The 18,409-nt window shown below is 43.8% G+C and overlaps 1 protein-coding gene across 1 annotated transcript in view; it reads left to right on the top strand.

The window, feature by feature from the left end:
- The window catches only part of CCNB3 (cyclin B3), a gene marked incomplete at its 5' end in the record, with an annotated part of 83,728 nt that extends 78,311 nt beyond the window's left edge, over nucleotides 1-5,417 (top strand). The window contains 4 exons of the mRNA XM_080652937.1: nucleotides 444-599; nucleotides 1,479-1,628; nucleotides 4,779-4,912; nucleotides 5,135-5,417. Coding sequence (XP_080509063.1) covers nucleotides 444-599; nucleotides 1,479-1,628; nucleotides 4,779-4,912; nucleotides 5,135-5,207 — 513 coding nt within the window. The 3' untranslated portion in view covers nucleotides 5,208-5,417. The remainder of the gene's footprint in view (nucleotides 1-443; nucleotides 600-1,478; nucleotides 1,629-4,778; nucleotides 4,913-5,134) is intronic.
- Between the last annotated feature and the right edge of the window lie 12,992 nt (nucleotides 5,418-18,409).

Here is an 18,409-nt window from a genome sequence, read left to right as displayed (position 1 = left end):
TTATTTATTCCTTAGACTAGGAAACATAGTGAGGACTTACCTTCCATCTCTAACTCCCCTTTTTGTGGCCTCTTTTCTTCCCTTCCTCCACAGTAGGCCTTAGATTTCCCATTCCTGGCTCTCACCCATTAAAACAGAGACCACTGATCCCAGCCCTTGTGCCATATTATGTGCTTCCAATGCTGTAAGAATCCATCTCCAGAGGCACCATCCTTTCTCTAGTGGTGCAGTTTTGTAGCAGATCTCTCTTGTATTTCTGATTTTGTGTTTCAGGTGGGCCACTTGAATCAACCAGAAGCTGGCTCTCAGAGCTAACCTGAAGGTTTATTCCAGGAAATGTTATTACCTTCTATACTTCAACCCCTTCCCCTCTGCTTTTCATCTCCAAGCAGAGGAGTGGGTTGTCTTGGCCTGGTGTGACTGTTTCTTCTCTCCACCTGTAGGAGACCTGCCCACCTAAGTTGGATCAATTGCTGAAATCCCTTAAGGAGGTTTATCAACGACATGAGATGCTTGCCATGGAAATCAGCATCCTGAGAACCCTCGAATTTGAAGTCAACATTCCTGTTGCCTATCATTTTCTGCGCATGTATTCTATGGTAAGAGAGAGAAGGCATATCTCCCTTCTTCCTGCTGGGTTTGTCTCCTCCATACCAAGAGTGACTGCTTGAGTGGTAGGTAAAGGGAAAGAGACAATTGGGGACAGAGGAATTTCTTCTTCAATCCAACACTCTTAGATTAGTAATCTTTATGAAGTGTTAGGAGGAGGAAAATTGGAGCTTTGTATAGTATGCCTGTAAAGTTTTGAGGTGAGGGTAGAGTAGGAGAAGGAGAAAAGATTCTTTTTTTGAGGGAAGGACCTATGAGAACTTTGGGGGAGGTGCATATTGGTTACAGGGGAGGTCATTTCATAATTACTCATTGCATTCTACAAGTGGATGTTGTGTACTTTCTCTCTCTCTCTCTCTCTCTCTCTCTCTCTCTCTCTCTCTCTCTCTCTCTCTCTCTCTGTGTGTGTGTGTGTGTGTGTGTGTGTGTGTGTGTGTTATAGGTTATAATAAAAAAAAAGATACAAACAAGAAAGGGGAGAGAGTTCTTTTGGAGCATAGAATACACCCTAGGGTGGAACCAGGTGCAAAGTTATAGTTGGAAAGCTTTGGCTCTTCAAAGGATGACTTGTACAGAAAGAGTAGATGGAAAGGTACCACAAGTACATTTGGTAATTTGGTTACAAAACATAAAGGTAGTGAATTCTAATGCTGATTTCAGAATTGCCTCCCTGCCCCCTGCTTAAGATTCTGTGATTTCAAGGGTAGAGTGCCTTAGTGTGAACCATGATGGTAGGAGAAGTACATTGTTCAGGCAGAGAGCCATTTAGGCCTGAGGTGAGATAACTGGAGAGAGTAGGTGAAGGGGGTCTTTTGCTTAGTGCTGGTTTTCTGCATTGCTTGCTGAAATCTTCTTTTTGCTCCCTTTAGAGTGTCCGTGTCAACATAAAAACACTGGTCTTATCCCGATTCATCTGTGAGTTGACCCTGCATGAATATGACTTTATCCAGGAAAAGGCTTCCGAGGTAGCTGCTGCTTCCTTTCTCTTGGCCCTCCACATGATGAACATTGGACGCATGGTAAACACTGACTAGGGGCACGGAGTGGGGATTCAGAAGCACAGGGTTAGCTGAGAAGGAAGGTGTAAATTAAGGCTGTGGGGGAGATTCAGTGCCAAAACTACCATATACCCACAGTTATGAATTCTTTGACACCTCAACATCTTAGGATCCTGGCTGCCTAAAGGGTTTCTATAGCAATTGTTTTGAAGTATTTTGTACCGTTTTTCTTAGCCACAGTACCCTTGGTTCCAAGGAAAGCTTATCTGAAAACCCAATATCACAAAACAAACTAATGTGAAATTATTCTGGTTGCAGCAGGGCTGGGGTGGGCCCACTTCCTACCTGACCCCATTTCACCTCTGCCTCTTGTAGTCCCTTCAGCAAGGTTACCCTCTGAGGGAGTTTGTTAGAATGGAATTTGAAGCACTGACCCAGAGAACAGAGTAGTGAAAGGAACTGTCCATGTGTAAAAGGGGACTTATAGGTATACTATAGTGTTTTTCTTTTCTAAAGAGGAAGGCTCCTGAGCCTCCTTCCCCAATATAAATAAAACTCATGTTTGATGCTTTCTAAATTTTATGAAAAATTATGAAAAGCAACTTCAGAGAACTATGAATTTTTACTGATATGTAACATACAATCCAAATAGAAAGAGTATGCTGACAAATGTGCATGCTCTTCCCAACCATCCCTGAGCCCCTCCAACTTAGAAGTCCTAGAGCCACAACTGATGGGAAAGCCTCTGTGTGCTGAGAAAGAAGTCTATAAACAGTTGTGTTTATATAAGTTGAGTGCTTGGTGATCTAAGCACTTTGTATGAACTCATTTAATCTTCACAATAACCCCACAAGATCAGTATTATCCCTATTTTATAGATAAGAAATACATTCAAATGTTTTGCTAGGGAGAGGCAGAACTAGGAGTGGTGTACAACCAGTACTGCATAATCAGAATGGGTGTGGCCATAGCTCTGGAGCCATGGTCCTGGAGGACCCATTCTGAGCCAGGCTCTGACCCATGGATCCTGGGGAAATTGAATGGTTCAGGGCAACAAATTTCTTGCCAACCAGTATAGAAACATTTCAATGTTTAGACACATGGCATGCTTGTATCAGTGAGTATCAGCTAAATGTCATCCCTGATCTGAATCCTGGTAGTCTGGATTCCACAATCCTCTATGCTATATATCCTGCTTTTATAGGTAAGAAAGGTTTCACAAAGAAGGTGACTTTTGAATTGGCTCTTGAAAGGAACCCATGAGAGGAAGCATTCTGGGTAAAGGGAACAATAATTGAAAAGACATGAAGGCAACAATTAAAGAGTGTAACGTATAGGGGGCAGAATAAGACATTTCCTGTGGATAGAACAAAGGCTATATGAATAGGGAATGGTGAGAGATGCGACCAGAATGGGAGGATGTATTCAGATTATAAGAGACCTTTGATGTCACGTTGAGAGACCCATTTTATACTAAGTTACTGGAAGTTTTTGAGGCAGGGGAATGACATGTTCCTGTTGGTTTGTTTTGGAAATAGTACTGGGAGAGTAGTATAGAAGATATACTAGGTGATAGAGTGTAAAAGTGCAACATTGGCAAGTCAGCTTTTGTAATAGTCAAGGTGAAGCTTTGGGGCCTGAACTGGTGCAGTGACAATGGGGCCACTAATCTTATTTAACACACTAAATAGTATAATGTGTTACCGCATGTTACTCCCCTGTTCCGCATGCTAATGACTACCCTTTGCCTGTGGCAGTGGTTTTCAAACAGTATTCAGTAGAGCCCTGGGATTCCTGCAAAAGTGTCTCAGGGGCCATATAAAGATAAGGGGATTCAAAGTAGTGAGATTCTTAGCTTTTGCCTCCAATTCCAGGTAAGATATTTTGGCTTCCAGGTAAGATATTTTTAAAAAGGGGGTTTGGGGAAATAATTTAAGATATTTTTATTTTTAAAAAATGTTTTTTATTACTTTCAGAGAGGAAGGGAAAGGGAGAGATAGAAACATGAATGATGAGAGAGAATCATTGATAAGCTGCCTCCAGCATGCCCCACACTGGGGATCAAGCCCTCAACCCAGGCATGTGCCCCAAATGGGAATTGAACTGTGACCTCCCAGTTCACAGGTTGAGGCTCAACCACTGAGACATGCCAGCCAGGCTAATTTAAGATATTTTTTGAAAATCACTGTGTTATAGAATAAACCTTTCTCTACCTGTGGAGCTCCTACTTGACTTTCTGCACTCACTGTAGATGTTCCCTCTTCTATGAAGCTTTCTGTTTTTCTCCTAGCCAGAGTTCATGGGTCTTGCTGCCCTGTCCCTCCAGTGCCCTCATAGCACTTCCCACACATTTTGTAATTCTCTCTGTGCATGCCTGTCTCCTCCACTAGACTATAGATTCCTCAAGGGCAGGAGCTTTGGTCATCTTTATATTCCCAGCATCCTATACAGGGCTTGGCAATATTATTAATCCTAGCTAGCATTATTTAGGCACTTACTATATGCTAGACTGTTACATGTGCTTTGTATATATTAATTCATTTAATCATGCAATGTAATTACTGTAATGATCCCCATTAATAAAACGAGGCACCAAGAGGTTAAATGACCAATTTAAGGCTATACTATTAGTTAAAATAGAATTTGAACCCCAGTAGTTTGCCTCCAGAACATTTGCTCTTAAATATGTTGTTATATTGCTTCTGCCACATAGTAGGCATCCTTAAAATTGAATGAGAAAATGAATGCATGTAATGATAGCTGATAGATCCAGAGAGAAGGAACAGCTTTAAGTTTCTGTTGGCTGATGAATTGGGACCTCAAGTTTGTTTTGAGGTTTGCCTGACCATTGGCTCTTGACCTGAAAGTGAATAAATTACAAAGTCAGTCATGTTCCTTGGACTTTTTGATAGTGGATTTCAGCGTACCTGAATATCTATGGCCAGGGCTAATATCCAACTGGTACATATGAATATAGCCATACCACTAGTTTGTGGCTAAAAACTATTCTCCTATAATAATTGGTTAGTGTTTATGACGTATGAATCTTTGAAATGTTTCACTCTCTTTCCTTTCCGTACCATGGATAGGAAGTTTGGATTTGGGATAGTAGACACAGAGGAAGGGTCTGCTTCCTGTAATAAAAGTCACTGTTTATGTTGCTTCTTTCAGGCTTATTTCCTGGATTATCACTTTGGCTACGTGCCTTCTGATCTTTCCCGCTTGCTCAGAAAGCTTAACAAGCTGCTGACTTTGTATCCTTGCAATGATAGGTTCAAGGCTTTGCATTTCAAGTATTCTCACCAGTAAGTACCAAGCTCCAGATGAGGTTGGGTTTGTGCTCAGTCATGAGGAGGCCCAGACTAGCCTTGCCTAAGGAAAAAGAAAGGTTGAGGTACTTTTTACCTTACTTTCTGCTCCAGGGTTAAAGTAAGATAGGGAACCAAGGGCCCTATATCCCACTTATTCCATGAAGCCTGTTTGCTTTGGCCTATTTTATACTGAGCAGATGTCTCTTCCTTTTGCAGGAACTTCCATGAAGTCACCAAAATCCCCCCCTTGGACAAGTTGAAGCTGGAGGAAGTTTTGAACTCCCGCTAATTCTGAAATGAGGGCCTAGAACTCTGGCAGCATATAACTAGGTTATATTTATTCTGTCCTTGAATTTTTTCATCACTTTTCTTCATTTTTACTCTTTGTTTGTCTTTTCCAAAACTGAATGTTATAAATGTTTTAAGTTTTTTTTATGAAAGAGAAAAAAGTATTGTAGTATTTATTTAGAAATATAATAAAAAATTAACATTTGTTGCTAAAATGGCTCACCTCTCCTTTTTATGTAAAAAAATTAAAAAATTGAATTTATTTGGGCGACATTGGTTAATAAAATTCTATAGGTTTCAGGTATACAATTCTACAATACATCATCTGTATATTGTATTGTGTGTTTACCACACCAAGTCAAGTCTCCTTCCATCACCAATTATACCCCTTTACCCTTTTCTACCTCCCCCATCCTCCCATTTGGCAGTCACCATACTGTTGTCTGTGTCTATGAGTCTTTCTTTATTTCTTTTACTTAATCCCTTCACCTTTCTTAACCAGTCCCCAACCCCCTTCCCTCTGACAGCTGTTAGTCTGTTCTCTATATATTATTGCATAGCTCAAGAATTTCCCCCCCGCCCCGCCCTGCCTTGTAAAGGTTGTGTCTCAGAGTGTAGCTTATCCAGTTTCTTTCTCTGTTGGAGTCTTTCACTTCAGGGGTGTAGGAATTGAGTTGATTTAGGTGTGAATTGATGGATGAGTCTGTAGAAGGAGGATCATTGGAGTAAGGCTGGGGTTGGGTGGTAGTGCCCAGTCTAAGGAGGGAGAACTTTACTTGACAGGCCTCAGTGTTCAGATCTGGACCAATACCCTTTGGTCCATATCTTACATTGCTTGTTTTCTTTCCTTCTTCCTAGATGATGAAAAGGCAGGGATCAGGATTTTCACCCCAAGACAGCCCTATTTTCATAGTTAGGCAGTTTTGTAGAGAAAAAACTGCTTGGAGTAACATGCTGAACTCTTATGGCCTTTATCTTCTGTCAAGAGGAGAAATTTCTGTCCTGGCCAGGTGGCTCGGTTGGTTGGAGCATTGTCCCATATAACAAAAGGTTGTGGGTTGAAACCTGATCGGGGCACATAACTTGGTTATGGATTTGATCCCCGGTCAGGGTGCATATGGGAGGCAACAAATCGATGTTTCTCTCTAAAAATCAATAGAAACATATCCTCGGGTGAGGATCTATCTATCTATCTATCTATCTATCTATCTATCTATCTATCTATCTATCTATCTATCTAATCATCTATCCATCTATCTATCATCTATATCTAGTCTTTGGGGGTGATGTGTACTGGTACAGTTATCTCATTTGTTCACAGAGGATTTGAACATCCTGTTCCAGTTGATAGAGAAACACTGTCTGACCTCTGGGTCTGCCCCACAATCTAGCCACTGAAACAAGTAATGTCTGTAACAGCAGAAGACCTCTAGGGCTGCCAACTGTTCTGATTGGTCTAATCAGAACAGTTCTAATCCAAGGTCATGAAGATTTACTCCCATGTTTTTGTCTAGTAGTTTTATATGTTTAGCTCTTATATTTAGGCCTTAAATCTATTTTGAATTAATTTTTATATATGGTGTAACATAGGGGTCCAACTTCATTTTCTTGCATGTAGATAGATATCCAGTTGCCCCACCATCATTTGTTGAAAAATCTTAGTGCCCTAATTGAAAATTAATTGACTGTAAATTTGAGAGCTCATTTCTGGACTCTCAATTGTATCCCATTTACCCATATACCTATCCTATGCCAGTAACACACCACTCTGATTACTGTGGCTTTGTAGTCAATTTTGAAATCAGGAAATGTGCGTTCTCCAACTTCCTCCTTTTCAAGATTGTTTTGGTTATTCTGGGTCCCTCACATTTCTATGTGATTTATTTTTTAGCATCAGTCAATTTCTGAAAAGAAAGCTAGGATTTTGAAAGAGATTGCATTGAATTTATAGATAAATTTGGAGATCATTGCCATCGTAACCATATTAAATATTCTAATCATGTGTTTTGTACCAGTCTCAGCCTATCAATAACCAATGTTGTGGCTGGATTGGCCTTTCTGTTTCTTATTATGATTGAGAGACATTCTCAGCAATAACCAGTAGGAAACTTTGAAAGAGACAAGGTTTATTACTTAGAGGTCCTGAAAGTTACACAGCACATCTGGTTCCAGACTAACCGCTTAGTCACACACACACACACACACACACACACACACACACACACACACACACCAGACAGATCTGAATAACATTGCAAAGGCTTTAAAAACTGAACTGACATTGAGCCTTTAGCCCACAGAAAGATAGAACCTGTGGCCTGAAAATCAGATTGACCGCTAAAGTAAAAATATAAATGTTTTCTATACAATTTACGTAAGCAATTTCATAATGTCATATTCAAAACGTCTAGGATATCAACCATATTTACAGTTTAAAGAAGAAAGATCACTTATTAATTGATGCAGTAAAATCATTTGACAAAATTCAGCATTCATCCATGACAAAAATGATCAACAAACTGAAAATAGAGAATCCCTCAACCTGATAGTCTGTCACCAAAATTTTTCATGTAACATCATATTTAATGGTGAAAGACTGAATACTTTCCCATAAGATTAGGAACAAAGCAAGGATGTCTACTCTCATCAGCCCTATGAACATTATACTAGAAGTTACCCAGTGCAATGAGACAAGAAAAATAAATACAATACAGATTGCAAAGAAGGAAATAAAATTGACTTTTTTTTTGCAGATGGCATGATTATATGTGTAGAAAATCTCAAAGAATCCACAAAAAAACCCCTCCTAGAACTAATATGTTTGTTCAGCAAGGTCACAGAACACAAGGTGAACACACACACACAAAATCAAGCACATTTCTATATCCTGGCAATGCACAAGAAAATTCAGACAGCCACATAGTATTCCATTGTGTAGATGTACCACAGCTTTTTGTATCCACTCATCTACTGATGGGCACTTGGGCTGTTTTGAGATCTTAACTATCCTATCTAATAAAAGTAATATGCAAATTAGCCATCACTCTGCTACACCCACCAGCCACGCCCACAAGCCACATCCACCAGCCAATCAGGAGCGAATATGCAAATAAACCCAACCAAGATGGCTACCGCCACAGAGAGCAGGAGGGAGGCATGGGTTTCCCCGGCAATGGAGGAAGCCAAGCTTTCCGCCTGCCCTTGCCAGCCTAGGCCTCCACTCAAGGCTACAAAATTTCAATGATAGAAGATACATAAACCCAAACAGAAATGGCGGCAGCCACGGACCTGGAAAGAGCAGGAGGCTAGGGTGGCCCCCGGTGATGGAGGAAGCCAAGCTTTCCCTACACCCTGGCTGGCCCAGGTCTCCGCTTAAGGCAACAAAGTTTCAATTATAGAAGATACATAAATCCCCCAAAAAATGGCTGCCACCATGGAGCAAGCAGAAGGCTTGGCTCCGCTCCAGGCTACAAAGTTTCAATTGTAGAAGATAAATAAACCCCAGATCCCAGGGCCTCCGCTTGGGTCGCCAGGGGGCATGGCCGGCCTGCAAACCACCACAGGCCCCTCACCCAGGCCACCTCATGCCCCAAGAGAACCCCCACCCTGATCCGGGACACCCTTCAGGGCAAACCAGCTGGCCCCCACCCATGCACCAGGCCTCTATCCTATCTAATAAAAGAGTAATATGCAGATTGACCATCACTCCAACACACAAGATGGCTGCCCCCATGTGGTCAAAGATCCTGCCCCCATGTGGACACAAGATGGCCACCACAAGATGGCCAGCAAGGGAGGGCAGTTGGGAGGGACCAGGCCTGCAAGGGAGGGCAGTTGGGGGTGATCAAGCCTGCAGGGGAGGGCAGTTAGGGGTGACCATGCTGGCAGAGGAGGGAAGTTGGGGGCAACCAGGCCTGCAGGGAAAGGCAGTTGGCAGGGACCCAGGCCTGCAGGGGAGAGCAGTTGGGGGGTACCAGGCCGGCAGGGGAGGGCAGTTAGGGGTGACCAGGCTGGCAGGGGAGGGCAGTTAGGGGCAAACAGGCTGGCAGGGGAGCAGTTAGGCATCAATCAAGCTGGCAGGGGATGGTTAGGGGGTGATCAGGCTGGCAGGCAGAAGTGTTTAGGGGCAGGCAGGCAAGCAGTTGGGAGCCAGTAGTCCTGGATTGTGAGAGGGATGTCCGACTGCCCGTTTAGGCCCGATCCCAGTGGGATCGGGCCTAAACGGGCAGTCGGACATCCCTCGAGGGGTCCCAGATTGGAGAGGGTGCAGGCTGGGCTGAGGGTCAAACCCCCCCCCCCCATGCATGAATTTCGTGCACCGGGCCTCTAGTTATAAATAACACTGCTATGAAATATGGATGCATATATTCTTTCTGATTGGAGTTTCAGGATTCTTAGGATATATTCCCAGAAGTGGGATCATTGGGTCAAATGGCAGTTCCATTTTTGTTTTTTGTTTTTTTGAGGAAACTCCATACTGTTTTCCATAGTAGCTGCACCAGTCTGCATACCCACCAGCAGTGTAGTAGGGTTAACTTTTCTTCACATCCTTGCCAGCACTTGTTGTTTGTTGAATTATTAATGGTAGCCATTCTGGTAGGTGTGAGGTGATATCTCATTGTCATTTTAATTTGCATTTCTCTGATGATTAGTGACATTGAGCATTATTTCATATGTCTCTTGGCCATTTGTATGTCCTCTGCCCATTTTAAAAATTGGATTGTTGGTCTTCCTTTTGTTGAGTTGTATGAGTACTTTATGTATTTTAGAAGTTAACCCCTTATCACAGTGGTTCTCAACCTTTCTAATGCTGCGACCCTTTAATACAGTTCCTCATGTTGTGGTGAACCCCAACCATAAAATTATTTTCGTTGCTACTTCATAACTGTAATTTTGCTATTGTTAATGAATTGTAATGTAAATATCTGTGTTTTCCGATGGTCTTAGGCTCTACAGCAGCAGTTCTCAACCTGTGGGTCACTAGCAGGGTCGCCTAAGACCATCGGAAAACACAGATATTTACATTACGATTCATTAACAGTAGCAAAATTACAGTTATGAAGTAGCAACGAAAATAATTTTATGGTTGGGGGTCACCACAACATGAGGAACTGTATTAAAGGGTCGCGGCATTAGAAAGGTTGAGAACCACTGCCCTAGATGGTTTGGCTCAGTGGATAGAGCTTTGGCCTGCAGACCAAAGGGGGTTTGATTCTGGTCAAGGGCATGTACCTTGGTTGCAGGTTCCTCCCTGGCCTGGGCCATGGTCAAGACACATGCAGGAAGCAACCAATTGATGTGTTTCTCTCACATTGACGTTTCTCTCTGTCTTTCCCTCTCTCTTCCACTTTCTCTAAAAGATCAATGGAAAAATAGCCTCGGGTGAGGATATAAATAAAATAAGCCTCATTTGTTTTACAAAAACTACTTCAAACTGAGTCAGATTTAAAATCTATAATAATAAAAGTATAATATGCTAATTAGACTGGACAGCCAAATGACCTTCCAGACATCATTCCAGACATCCTTCCGGATGAAGCTGCAGTGGCAGGGACTGAGGCAGAGGTGGTTAGGGGTGATCAGGCAGGCAGGCGAGTGGTTAGGGGTGATCAGGCAGGCAGGCGAGTGGTTAGGGGTGATCAGGCAGGCAGGAAAGCAGTTAGGGCCGATCAGACAGGCATGCAGGGTGGTTAGGAGTAATCAGGCAGGCAGGCAGAGTGGTTAGAGGCAATCAGTCAGGCAGGCGAGCAGTTAGGGGTGATCAGGCAGGCAGCGGCGGTTAGGGGTGATCAGGCAAGCAGGTGAGCAGTTAGGGGCAATCAGGCAGGCGAGTGGTTAGGGGTGATCAGGCAGGCAGGCAGGGTGGTTAGGGGTGATCAGGCAGGCAGGCAGGCAAGCGGTTAGGAGTCAGTGGTCCCAGATTTTGAGAGGGTACAGGTCAGGCTGAGGGACCGCCCCCTCATGCATGAATTTTGTGCACCAGACCTCTAGTTAAAACAAAGTATAAAACCTGTAGAAGTCAACATAAGAGAAAATCTTTGCTTTGTGACCTGGGGTTAAATCAGGGTTTCTGAGCAGCAGCACTATTGACATTTTCAGCCAGACAATTCTTTGTTGTGGGAAATGTCCTGTCATTGTAGGATATTTAGTAGCATCCATCACCTTTACCAATTAGATACCTAGAGCCCTCCCCAAGTTGTGACAATCAAAAATGTATCCAGATATTGCTCAGTGTTCCCAGGGGGCAAAGTCGCCCATGGTTGAAAACAATTGAGTTAGAGGAAGAGTTATTAGATAAAACAAAAAAAGCACACTCCATAAAGTAAAATAAAAAAGATGACTTGTTCTTTACAAAAATGTAAAAAATTTTCCTCTGAAAGATATTAAGAGAATTAAAAGATAAACTACAGACTTTCAGAAGATATTTGTAAACTATGTACCTGTCAAAGAACTTGGATCTAGGATATATAAAGGATTCTGAAAACTCAAGAATGAGTAAATGAAAAACACAATTACAAAAAATGGAAGAGAATTTGAACAGATACTTCACCAAAGAGGATTTAAGTATGACAAGCACATAAATAGATGTTGAACATTATTTGCTGTTGGGGAATTTCCATGATGAGATGCCATTAAACACCTATTAGAATGGCTAAAATAAAAAATTAATGGGCCTATCTGGTTTGGCTCACTGGATAGAACATGGACTGAAGGGTCCTGGGTTCGATTCCCGTCAAGGGCACATGCCTGGGTTACGGGCTTGATCCCCAGTGGAGGGGGTGTGCAGGAGGCAGCCTATCAATGATTCTTATCATTGATGTTTCTATTTCTTTCTCCCTCTCCCTTCCTCTCTGAAATCAATAAAAAATATATTTAAAAAAATTAATGGGCCGAAACCGGTTTGGCTCAGTGGATAGAGCGTCGGCCTGCGGACTGAAGGGTCCCAGGTTCGATTCCGGTCAAGGGCATGTACCTTGGTTGCGGGCACATCCCCAGTAGGAGGTGTGCAGGAGGCGGCCGATCGATGTTTCTCTCTCATCGATGTTTCTAACTCTCTATCCCTCTCCCTTCCTCTCTGTAAAATATCAATAAAATATATTTAAAAAAAATTAATGGATTCTAAGAGCTGATGATGTAGAGCATGTGGAACACTCATATATTGCTAGTTTGAATACAAAATGGTACAGCCACTCTGGAAAACAGTTTGGAAGTTTCTTACCAAGTTAAACTTTTGTTTATCACATAACTCAGCAATCCCACTCCTAAGTAATTATCCTAGAGAAGTGAATGCAATCATCTATATATGAATGTTTATAGCAGTTCTATTCATAAAGTTTCTTCAACGGATGAATGAATAAATCAACTGGTGGATCCATAGGATAGAACTGTGGTCAGCAAACTCATTAGTCAACAGAGCCAAATATCAACATTTGATTGTTGATATTTGTACGATTGAAATTTCTTTTGAGAGCGAAATTTTTTAAACTTAAATTTCTCCTAACGCCACTTCTTCAAAATAGACTCACCCAGGCCGTGGTATTTTGTGGAAGAGCCACACTCAAGGGGCCAAAGAGCCACATGTGCCTCGTGAGCCGCAGTTTGCCGACCACTGGGATAGAATACTGTTCAGCAGTACAAAGGAACATATTATTGATTCACAGGACAACTTGAAAGAATGCAAAAGACAGCCATGTACTCAGTTGCCAGCCCTTTCCGCGTTCGCCTCCATGCCTCTGCACTTTACTTCTGCAGCTCCTCTGAGTCTCAGTGTGCTTTTCTCTTTCCTTCTAGTTGTAGAATTTCCACTCAGCCAGCCTTCCTGTGGTTCTGGATGATGTCCGTTTTGTCTTTTAGTTGTAGTTTTGAAGTGGTTGTGCAAGGCAGCAAGTTCAGGTGTTTACCTATGCTGCCATCTTGGTTTCCCTCCCAACTTGAAAGAATCTGAAAGGCTGATTTAAAGGAGCTAGTCTCAAAAGATTACATATTCTATGACATTCTTTTTTAAATTGTTGACAGTATTACAGATGACTCTCATTTTCTCCCTTTTTGACCCCTTTCACTCAACCCCCACCCCACCCCAGCCCTTCCCATACTATTGTCTGTGTCCATAGGTTATGTATATATGCATATAAGTTCTTTGGTTACTCTCTTCTCATCTCCCCCTTCCCCTTCCCTTCAAGATTTGTCAGTCTGTTCCATGATTCCACATCTCTGGATCTATTTTGTACATTAGTTAATTTTGTTCATTAGATTCTACACTTAAGTGAGATCATATGATATGCATCTTTCTCTGACTGGCCTATTTTGCTTAGCATAGTCATCTCCAGTTCTCTCCATGCAGTCTCAAAGGGCAAGAGATCCTTCATTTTTAAAGCTGCATAGTATTCCATGGTGTAAATGTACCACTGCTTTTTTTATCCACTCATCTACTGATGGGCACTTGGGGCTATTTTCATATCTGTATTGTAAATAATGCTGCTATGAATATAGGGGTGCATATATTCTTTCTTATTGGTGTTTTGAGTTTCTTAGGATATACTAGTATTCCTAGAAGTGGGATCACTGGGTCAAATGGCAATTCCATTTTTAATTTTTTAAGGAACCTGAGTACTGTTTTCCACAGTGGCTGCACCAGTCTGCATTCCTACCAACAGTGCACTAGGGTTGTTTGTTGATTTATTGATGACTAGAGGCCCGGTGCATGAAAATTCATGCACTGGAGGGGGCGTCCCTCAGCCCTGCCTGCCCCCTCTCACAGTCCGGGAGCCCTCAGGGGCGGGAGGTGACCCGGCAACCAGGGGAAGGATTTATTAGATAGGAATTTTTTTTCTTGATTTCAGAGAGTGAGGGGGAGAAAGAGATAGAAACATCAATAGTGAGAGATAGAAACATCATTGATCAGCTGCCTCCTGCACGCCCCCCACTGGGGATGGAGCCTGCACCCCAGGCATGTGCCCTGACTGGGCATCAGGCATGTGCCCTGACTGGGCATCAAACCGTGACCTCCGGGTGCACAGGATGATAACCACTGAGCGCACCAGCTGGGCTATGTTTCACTTTTAAGGAATCACCAGGCTGTTTGCACAGTGGCTGCCCCACTTTAACTTCCCACCAGAGGTGCAGATGCCTGTTTCTCTGCATCCCACCAGCACTGTTGTTTCAGGGGAGGGGCTTCATCACAGCCAGGGAGTGGGTGCCAGTGGCATCTCATCTCTGGTTTGACTGCATTTCCCTGTGGGTGAGTGTTGAGCGTCTGTTCAACTGCTCATCGGCCATTTGCATCTTTTCTTTAGAGAAATGTCCATCCGAGGCCCTTGCCCACGTTCCGTCAGGTTGGTGCTGGGGTTGAGTGAGGGGAGCGCTCCCAGGTCCCAGGTGTCGGTCCCTTCACAGACGGGGGACCTGCAGGCACTTCCCGGGCATTTTCACCCCGTGGACAGTGTCCTCTGATGCACAGACGGTTTTCGTTTTGATGAGCCCAGTGTGTCCTCTCCCCACTGTGGCTGTGCCAGTGGGGTCACACCAACACCTTCCTTAAAGGTCTCTTTCTTCCTGCGTGACACCCACAGGTACCCACAGGGCCAGGCCCTGCTTCCCAGTGCAGACACCCTGCGGCGGCCGCCTCCACCCCCGCCTGCCCACCACCCCACCGCAGCCCCAGCCTGCTTCCTGCAGGTGCACGCGGGCCTCTGGCCTCAGGCGGGAGACGTGGGCTTGGGGGCCCTCCCCGCCAGCCTTCAGGGGTTCTAGTCCTCGGGACCCAGTGAACCCCTGGCAGATTTGTATTTGAATCTTTATAGTTTCTAAAGTTCATAAGTCTCAAAGGTTACAAATGCACGTGGTATGAGAGTTACATGTACACAGATACACTCTAACAGTGTCAGCTATGTGCCTGGCATGGACATGTGCTACAGAGACCCATTTTTAGAAGTAATTTTTATTATGGGGTCTCTGTTTGTAAAGTAAAAATCAGCCCCTGGTGGCTGCTGGATTTCCTAGTGGGTTTACACACAAAGTCTACAAATATAAGGTGGTCACGTTTAGAGGCTCACGGCTCCCTTGGTGAACACGGGCTTGCACATGGCGGGCTTTCCCTTTCCAAGAAAATGCGCCAGGGCCACTCAGGGCCCTCAGGCTGCACCCCCATCTGCCCGCAGGCCCTCAGGCCACTGAAGAGTGCGGTGCAGCCCTTGGAGGGCAGCGTGCTGGATGCGGAGAGAGCATCCTCTCAGGTCTAGAGCCAAACTCCGAAGCTCCTGAACCACCTGTGGTCCACTTTTCAAATCCCCAGGACCGGCACAGTGGGGGCCACTCATGACCCAGCTTTGCACATCGGTTCCCTTTAGGCCACAGACCTGACTTGGGATGCGCAGGAAGCCCTGAGAGCCGGGCCTCTGGGGGAGAGTTAGAGGCCTCCCAGCGGTCGCACAAAGACGCAGGGCAGGGACCCACAGCTCAGACTCCTGGGGTCTCAGTCTGGGGTGCGGGAGGAGGGCTGGTGTCCATGGCCAGCTTTGATGCTCAGGGCGCTGGTGGAGAGTGGAGGTGAAGGACAATGTTCAGGCAGGAGGAAGGCCGGGTGCAGCAGCTGGGAAACGGGTGGGCAGGCCACATGGAGGGGACACTCTGAGGGCACAATGGGAGGTGAGGCTGCAGGTTCCGTTCTGGGTTGGGGCTTAGCCCTAGAACGGGGGATGTGGGAAGAGGGAGGGATAGGCTACCATCACGGGGGAAGGTGTGCAGGCTGTGTGCCTGTGGGCTCCACCCTGCAGTGTCTGCATTGGGTCAGCTTCAGCATCCAGAAGGTCCAGCCCCCAGCCTGGCAGCCCTGTGTTGTGTCCCCTGGGCTGGCAGCGTGCTCCGAATCAGCTCAGGGCATGCCCCCATCCCAGCCCTCTGGGCCAGAGCGAGCAGGGCACTTGGCCAGAAGCCAGGCATCCCGCCCCACCCCCTGCTGCTCAGTGCCTACTCAGAGTCCTGCCCTGCTGGCTGCTTGGTGGCCAGCACTCATGCAAGCTCAGGCCCGCCAGGGCCATTCAGCACCTGCTTATGCAAATTAGCCTGCCATCTTTGGTGGGTTAATTTGCATACTCACTCCTGATTGGCTGGTGGGCATCACAGAGGTATGGTCATTTTACATGTTTGTCTATTATTAGGTAAGATTATTAGGTAAGATAGGCATTTTGATAAGAATGAGGTGATATCTCACTTGTGGTTTTAATTTCCATTTCTCTGATGATTAATAATGTTGAGCATGTTTTCATATGTTTCTTGGCCATCTGTATGTCCTCTTTGGAGAAGTGTCTATTCAGGTCCTTTACCAATTTTTTGATTGGATTGTTGGTCTTCATAGTGTTGAGTGGTATGAATTCTTTGTATATTTTGGAAATTAAACCCTTATTAGATGGATTATGGGCAAATATGCTTTCCCATACAGTAGGTTCCCTTTTAAATCTATGACATTCTAGAAAGAAAAAAAAAAACTATTGTGATGGAAAATAGGTCAGTGTTAGAGGTAGAGTTAAGATGTGGCTATAAAGGAATGATGTGAAGATTTATGGGGCAGTGAAAACTATTCTGTATCCTGGATAGTGGTGGTTACTAGAATATCTACATGTGTTAAAATTAATTGACTTTTACACCAAAAGAAAAAAGGCAATTTTATTGTACCATGATTTAAAAAGCAGACTTAAATTCAATTCAGATGGTACTTCCCTAGCCTACAGGATGTATTATAAATTTCTTAACATGGTGATAGCTCCTCAGAAACAGGGCTCTTTCCATCAGAAAGCCCAAGAATATAGTTTTTATGGGGGTAGATTGAAATATGATCCTTAAGATCACATCTGTTTCGTCTCTAAGTAAGAGATAGTTTTAGTATTGGTAAGTCAAGGATTTAGAAGATCCAACTCCTTTCCGGGGTGTAGCGTTTTATGGAATCCTGGTCTAGTATAGCCTAGTTTGCCTACCTATTAAATGTGACTAGGGTCTCTGTTAGTGGGGCATAAATTGAACCATCTTTGATCTCAGGCCTCACCAATTTTGCATCTAAACAGACTACTCTTTCCTACCTCAAACCCTTCTGGAGGGGTGAGGAGTATGTAATGTATGTGTGAGGTGGGCAGATTGTAATGTCAAAAGTTCTTTAGTGTGCATTTTGCATTTATGCATCTATTTAGCAGTCAGGACTGTACTTCTCTATATCACTTTCCCTCTGCAGTTCATTTCATTGAAATCGGGGTCTTGCAGAGAATTGGCTTTTGGAACAATTACAGTGGCAGGTATTTCTCCACAGAATTGTCCTGAGTTGCAGCTATGTTTTAGAACTTTTAATGACATCCCTTTCAATGTTATGATCACCCTGATGGAGATTCTTGGTTTGTGTTGCTGCTGTCCTTCCTGACCTGCCATCCCTACATGCATGTGGTTTGTTTAGAGGTTGGATACCACCCAAGCTCATCCACCATTACCACTGTCATTCATCTCCCCCAATCCTGAAGTAAATGATGAGCCACTGGTATGATTATGTTTATCCATTTATTAAAATATTTTAAGAAGCAAAACTATTAACTTTGAAAACTGGTGTTCCATTATTTGGGGGAGGAGGAACAGGCTCACTTTATGGACCTTTTCTTTCTGCTTTTATCTATTACCCCACAACTACCCCAATTTCCTCCCCATCCAGCCCCTGGCCCTGCTGATTTGCAGGGGCCATTGAAAAAAAGAAAAATAATGGAACAGAGAACAGCATGGATTACAGATTAGCAGACAAAGATACAAATGCAATTCCACAAGCCATATTGCCAATTGAGGTCCCTTACAGGATGGAATGATGCTAATGGGTTTGTTTGCTTTGGTATTCATTTCTGTCTTTTATGAAACCAAAATTATTCTACTTGTGTCCTACGGGAAGATTATGTTGACCCCAACTGTGTCTTCTAATCAACCTTTAACATAATTTATTAGATTGAAAGTCTCTTTCTTATTCTTCCCCTGCCCTTTTGGACACAGTGCAGGCCCTTTTTGGAGAGAGGGTTGACCTGTAGTATTGACATCAAAAGCAAGTGGTGGCAGTCCAAGTCTCTTGATGTTCTCCTTCCCCACTGTTCCATCCAGGAATTGTCTGCTCAATTCCTCAGAAAGTGCTACCAAAGATGCAACCAAACCCCAGAACATTGGCTCTTAATGACATTTCTGAACATA

This window comes from Plecotus auritus (assembly GCF_963455305.1).
Source record: "Plecotus auritus genome assembly, chromosome: X".
NCBI lineage: Eukaryota > Metazoa > Chordata > Mammalia > Chiroptera > Vespertilionidae > Plecotus > Plecotus auritus.
This window is presented reverse-complemented; position numbering and strand designations above follow the sequence as displayed.